At 40.4% G+C, this 6,181-nt stretch overlaps 1 protein-coding gene across 2 annotated transcripts; it reads left to right on the forward strand.

Moving 5' to 3' along the window:
* Nucleotides 1–1,815: 1,815 nt before the first annotated feature.
* On the forward strand, nt 1,816–5,817 carry LOC111221557 (cytochrome b561 domain-containing protein 1). Of its 2 annotated transcripts, none has more exons than XM_022745001.1 (3): nt 1,816–2,775; nt 3,441–3,478; nt 4,740–5,817. In XM_022745001.1, exons 1-3 carry the CDS (start codon nt 2,619–2,621, stop codon nt 5,244–5,246), a joined length of 702 nt encoding a protein of 233 aa, XP_022600722.1. In that variant the 5' UTR covers nt 1,816–2,618; the 3' UTR covers nt 5,247–5,817. The 2 variants fall into 2 exon arrangements, with proteins under 2 accessions (XP_022600722.1, XP_022600723.1); XM_022745002.1 differs by lacking the exon at nt 1,816–2,775 and adding an exon at nt 2,794–2,829.
* Nucleotides 5,818–6,181: the final 364 nt, after the last annotated feature.

Genomic DNA, 6,181 nt, shown 5'->3' on the forward strand with positions numbered 1-6,181 from the left:
TGGTTTATAAAAGTGGATTAAAAATGTCCTTTACACTTGGTTTCTGTGACTTATTCAAAAGTGGGTGTGTGTTTGTGTGTGTGTGTGTGTGTGTGTGTGGGTGTGTGTGTGTGTGTGTGTGTGTGTGTGTGTGTGAGAGTGAGTGAAAGGAGCTATTAAGTTTTGCAATTGCTACATAGCCAATGTTACCTTCAACAGCTGTTAACTTACCAGTAGGGCTGTCACCGTATCAGATTTGCATTACACAGCTGTTGTGGCCAAAAGAATTCACAACAACGACATTATTATGGTATCTATACAACATTTTAAGAAAAAAAGGATATTAATGCTATCAGTCAAATTAATCTTTAAGATTGTTTATTGTGTGTAGACAGGTGGAGAGAGTCTGTGACCATAACTGTACAAAAGTGTAATAAAATAATATCACACTGCTAAAGTAAAGGTCCACAAGGCCTAACATCTACCATAATGATATTATCATGAGTATTATTAACAACATATCAATATTTAATTTTTTAAATGTCTATCGCCAATAGCAATATATCGCGACACCCCTACTTACCAGCCAACGCCTCAGTCATTGTTACATGTTGAATACAAGAGCTTATAATACATCCTTCTTCAAGGCAGACTGGACGCTACAGTGAGTCAGTATCAGAAAGTGACAAGATGGTCTGACCGGCCCCGGGCTAAGTGCTTAGCATGCTAACTTCAGTAAAAGAAGAGAAGTGATAGAAATGGAAGCAAAACAAGAGATAACATTGGGGTTGTTTTCCACCACTGCAGACAGCTCTTGGTGAGGAAAGGAATGAAGCTTTTCTTCTGGACTGGTACATATTACGTAAACAACTGTTAATGCTAATGTTGTCTATATAGCAATATGAAAAACCTGCATAAAGCCCCTTTAAGGTTCCTACTTCTTTCATTGAAGCTATTTGATGCTCACAGGAAGTGAAATGTCTTGATCATCATTTTATTTAAAATTTCCCAGAAGTCAGACTTTGAGTTTGAAAGGTAGCCACACATGAACAAACACATCCACATGAATTGAGCAAGTGATTTCTTCAGTAAATATTTAGGCTGTTAGGACTTTTACTCTGTTACTGTTTGATGTTGCAGCTCAGCTCAGTGACTTTTATTTTGTAGATTATACGTTTCTGTTAAAACTTTAATCTTTTTGTTATCATGCATTCCAAAACTAGCTGGTTAGTTTTTGACTAACACCTGGTCTCAGTGTTTACAGTATGAAGAGGGACTGGTTCCCTGATTGTAAAAGGTGACAAAAAGTGCATTGCGCATTTTTTTCTATTAGGCAACCGAGATGGGCTCTCTGAACCATATATATTACAGAAATGATAATAGCTTAATAATTTAACGGAAAAACAAAGATGGCGGTAGGTAAAGAGATGAACAATACAGAACTCTCCTGGTCATCCATAAAAACATTTGAAATAAAAGAAGAAATTGTATTGAAGGAGGTAGTAAATTTGACATGAACAATTTTAAGTCTTTATAGCCACACAAGTTGAAGTACAGTATATTATTTGTATATGCATTGGTGCCCACATAAGTTTGTCTCTATGAAATTGGGAGTTATCCGTGTAAAATGTACAACGTGTTTCTCAGAAAGAACTAAGCACCAGTATCTCGCGACTGTAAGGTAAGTGCAATGTTTGAGTAATTTTTGTTGATCCTGGCGGATATGATGCCCAGAGCTGTCCTCTGCTGCTGAGCTGTAGTAAACGCAGGAAGTAGAGGTGAACCATCTCACTCCTTTCATATTCTTCGGTGATGACAAAGAACCAAACCAGGAAGTGGAGCCAAAAGACGAAACGTTAGCAGAGACACTTTACACGCTGTTTTCTTTATAGCACTTGTATTGTTTGGATGACGCAGACCAGACGTCTGGCTCTTTGGTGTTGGGGCTACATGACAGTCTTTCAAATAATCGTCCAGCTGACAGTAAGAGAGCCCGAGTCAAGTCTGTGTTGTCGTGTATGAGACTTTTCCTCTCTTGACGGTGACGTTTCTGCTTCTGGTTCATTGGCCAACCCAGTTTTTTAATCCATAGCTGGACTGGGTTGAGCTCGGAGGGATTACGTCCCTAATTTGTAACGTCAAACCCGCTAAAACTAGACTAGAGCTGTAGGGGAATCAGTTTTAAAACCAACACTTTAACGCTCCGGACCAGATTTTTCTCGTAGAAACAAACTGTGAGGGTTTGACTGTCACAGATCTGATCCCTGTCCTTCACTGTCTTTTCAGTTTAGGGTTAAACCCTCTTCACATTTTATCACATATAATTTACGCCATTAAAACGCTTTACCGGGACTTCTGATTTGAAAAACTAAACACCGGAAGTACTGTGAGTTGTCATTGTGTACAGCCTGGCTCAGTTCGTGGCCGGCTCTCTGTCTGCTCTCCTCTCTTGACTTGTGAACCGTATCAGTCGCAGCTGACCTCCGGTCGATCCTGTGCGTCGGGTTTTCCCGCTTCATAGCTACATAATTATGCAGCTCGTGCGGTGTCTCGGCAGCACGCACGCCGCGTTTCTCCGTCTCCGCTCGCCTTTCACATACTGCGGAGCCAGCAGGTAGCCGGACAGGTGGGTCACCAGTATGCGGTCTGACGTGGAGTACAGCCCGGTGGGAGAGGGGCTGGGGATGCGGGACTTCTGGCTGTACGTGTGGCTGCGCAGGGCGTCGGTGATAGCGGCTCATGTCACCGGCTTGGGCCTGACCCTCATCATCTCCCTCCTGTCCAGACCCGGAACCAGTGAGTGAATCTATGGATCTGGACCTGTGATTTTACCATCAAATCAAAACGACTGTCAGTACACCTGACATAGTTTTATCAGTTAATGCTTTATATTTGCCTTTATAGTCATTAATCTGTTTTATGGGTTATTAATCTATATCTAATCTAATAAATGAAATGTAATACGTTTTGTAATTAATGGCAAAGACCATGAGCCTCTTCATACAGCCTTAAACAAACTAAAATTAATGTATTCGCTTCCTTTAATAAAAAAAACATCTAAACATATCTTAGAGATTCATGGGATCAATATTTGTGACATTGAACGCTTCACAGGCTATTTATTCAAGGTGTAACCTACTGCCCCTTTAAACATATTGTTTTCATTATCATTTAACCTTGGATGGGTCAACTGTCATCTAGTTCATTTCTATCTGCCAGTAAAGATGATCAGAGCATAAAGTCTTGTCTGATACAGAGTGAAATCTGATCCCACTGTTTGCTGTTAGATTCCCAACATTAGATCATTTGATAATCACTTCAATAGAAGTTGGATAGAAACAAAAGCCTTGCTACTTATAGTTTTGGAGGACTCAACAGTTCTGTCACTAATGAACCTAGTTTTGAAGTTTTGAGTAGTTTTGGACTGTAGAATGTTTTACTTGTGTTTCTTTTTGTTCCAGGTCTGTTTTCTTGGCATCCGGTGTGTATGTCTGTTGCAGTAAGTTTACAGTCCACCCATGATTTCACCTTCTCACACACACAGACACAGTGAAGTGAGTACACACTAGTACAGCATTATTTTAAAAAAAAAAAACATGTGGCAAACACATCATCCCACCTTCATCTTGTCATCAAATAATTTGCACAAATATGTAATAATTCAGATTTTTCCTAATTTTTTCATGATCTTGATAGAATAAATACTCTGTTATTACTAACGCGCATTAGCTACTGGCAGGTGTCTCAGTAATGAGGATGTGTATAAAGCTGATTAGATTTAGATTAAACAGTGATCATGTGACACCTGTTCCTTTGCTCATACATAAATGTAAACTAATAAAAGCAGTAAATGCTTCATCAGTTGAGTGTGAACTCACCTGTGAGCTCTGAACATACCTTTACTTTCACACCCTCTGCTCTTTGTGTCTCCAGCTTCTTTCCACTGTGAATAATAGATGGGAGGGGTTGGGAGGAGGCAGCGCTAACAACTGTGTTGCATCACTGTATCAGATATTGTGTTACACACTGACCTGGAGTGTGTATATAAGAACATATAACCAAGTGCATTCTGGAAACATCAGGCTGTGATTCACACACAGTTCTTAGTTTGATACATTCATCGTTGGTTTTGGTCTGTTTTTGTTGAGAAAAATATAGAACTTCACATCACTTGACAATTAAAGGATGACTCTTTTCTTTATTTCTTTATTACATTGTGTATTATTTTATATGCAGTATTATGATTGCTGAGCTCTCAGGATGCAGCAGTGTCACTTTATGATGCGACAAAACATGTGAACAGTTCAGACAGACAGTGAACAAACCCTCAGTTAGACAAAGACGACATACAACAGTGGTTGAATTATTACTCAGACTGTTTGAACCTTCTCTGATCACAGGCTTCCTGTACGACGAGGGATTATTACTGACAGTTTGACCTCTAAATGAAGCAGTGTAGACCATTGGAATAAACAGTTTGTTTACAACATGTCTCACTGCTTGTGTTTCTTGTACTGTCAGACTTTGTAGCAGCAATGTCTCTGTTAATTATTTTAATTAATACAACGTTTTCATAACCAATAGAAATGATGAAATCTACAACATCCCTATCCATCAGTATTTAATAATATACAGCATAACATGCTGTGGTATATGCACAGAAGATATTATTGTCCTACATGGGAACAATTTGTTTTGACTTCCTTTACACACACTCTTCTTCTCTTTATTAAAGCCTGTGTCTCTTGTCTCTCCTGCAGTATTGTCTGTGTATGACAGAGGGCATACTCCTCTTCTCAGCTGAGGGCTCTCCCTTCTGCTTCAAATCCCGGAAAGGTAAAGTCCGTCTCCACTGGTTCTGTCAAGCTCTGGTCCTCATAGCTTCAGCCACTGGGCTGGGCTTCATGGTGGCCAGTAAAAATGTGTCAGAGCGCCCCCACCTGGTAACCTGGCACAGTCTGCTGGGCATCTGCACCCTGGCCACCACTGTACTCCAAGCTGCTTGTGGTATATGCATGATCTTCCCTAAGCTGCTGCGCCTCTCCTCCTCCCTGCCCAAACTGAAGCTGTACCATGCCACCTGCGGCCTGGTGGTCTACCTGCTGGCCACAGCCACCGTGGTGTTGGCCATGTTCTCAGACTGGTTCCAGGCCACGGTGAAAGGGATAGCCTGGTGGGCCTTCCTCCTGCTGCCCTTCTTCCCTGCTCTGGTGGTGATGAACCAGATCACTAACGCCTACCTGCCCCGCAAGAAACTCACCAGCTAGGAAGCACAGAGGATGCATCCAGCAGCCATATTGGATTTACACTGTGGTGGAAGTGAGAGGCCTCAGCTAAAGGCAAATAAACCAAAACACTAGTTAGGCCCATAGTAGAAGAACACAAACACATGGGCGTCTGTCTGAAACCACAAGTTTCTGAAGGGAAGTTTTGCTTGTCAACATGTTAGTCGGTTACTGGAGCCAGACAATCGTCATTGGGTGGAGCTGAGATTAGACAGCAAACCTCAAATACTTTGATAATTTGTTCAAACTAATGATTGATTTGTCTGCACAAATCTGTACCTTCAAATGATTTATCTGTTCACACAGATTACTCACTTTCTGCACTCATATGAATTAAGTCATTGTAGCAGCTGCAGTTTTCTGTGTCTAATGCAGAAACCAGAATCTTAACAGCAGCTGAGTGAACACATTTATTATATTTGATTAATGAATTGGGTCATTAGTATAATGAAAGGAGTGTTTTTGGTAGTTTTTGGGCAGACGTTATTAGGGCTGCACAATTAATCAAAATATCAAAATTGCAATATGGCCAAGTGTAATATCCAAATCACAGGAGCTGCATTTTTTTTTGATAAAGGTAAAATGTGGTGCTACAGAGATGTCCGATCTACAAATCATATTCTCTAGGAACATGATTGTTTGGTTCAAGACCAACAAAAATCACATCATCATTTTAAAGCATTTTCAGTGAAAATGAAAAAAAAAACATAATTTCAACTGAAATCATGGCTCATAAAGCAATATTTGACAAACTAATCGCAATATGATTTTTAGCATGTCACTGAGTCCTAGGAGTTATTAACTTGAAGGTATGGATATTGTGTTCAGACGTGTTGCCTCTGATACCTCCAGGACTCCTGAACTGCAGCTTTGAACTCTTTGGCATCTTCAAGCTCCAACTCCTGCTGGAATAAGAA

The sequence above is a fragment of the Seriola dumerili genome, unplaced genomic scaffold (assembly GCF_002260705.1).
Source record: "Seriola dumerili isolate Sdu_G_001 unplaced genomic scaffold, Sdu_1.0 BDQW01000088.1, whole genome shotgun sequence".
NCBI classification, from domain to species: Eukaryota; Metazoa; Chordata; class Actinopteri; order Carangiformes; family Carangidae; genus Seriola; species Seriola dumerili.

What these genes read in the sequence shown, in the direction of transcription:
- LOC111221557 (XM_022745001.1), top strand. Translation starts at nt 2,619, where the DNA reads ATGCGGTCTGACGTGGAGTACAGCCCGGTGGGAGAGGGGCTGGGGATG. An exon ending in CCTGTCCAGACCCGGAACCA is followed by an intron (nt 2,776 to 3,440) that starts GTGAGTGAATCT and finishes TTTTTGTTCCAG; the next exon opens with GTCTGTTTTCTTGGCATCCG. An exon ending in CGGTGTGTATGTCTGTTGCA is followed by an intron (nt 3,479 to 4,739) that starts GTAAGTTTACAG and finishes TCTCTCCTGCAG; the next exon opens with TATTGTCTGTGTATGACAGA.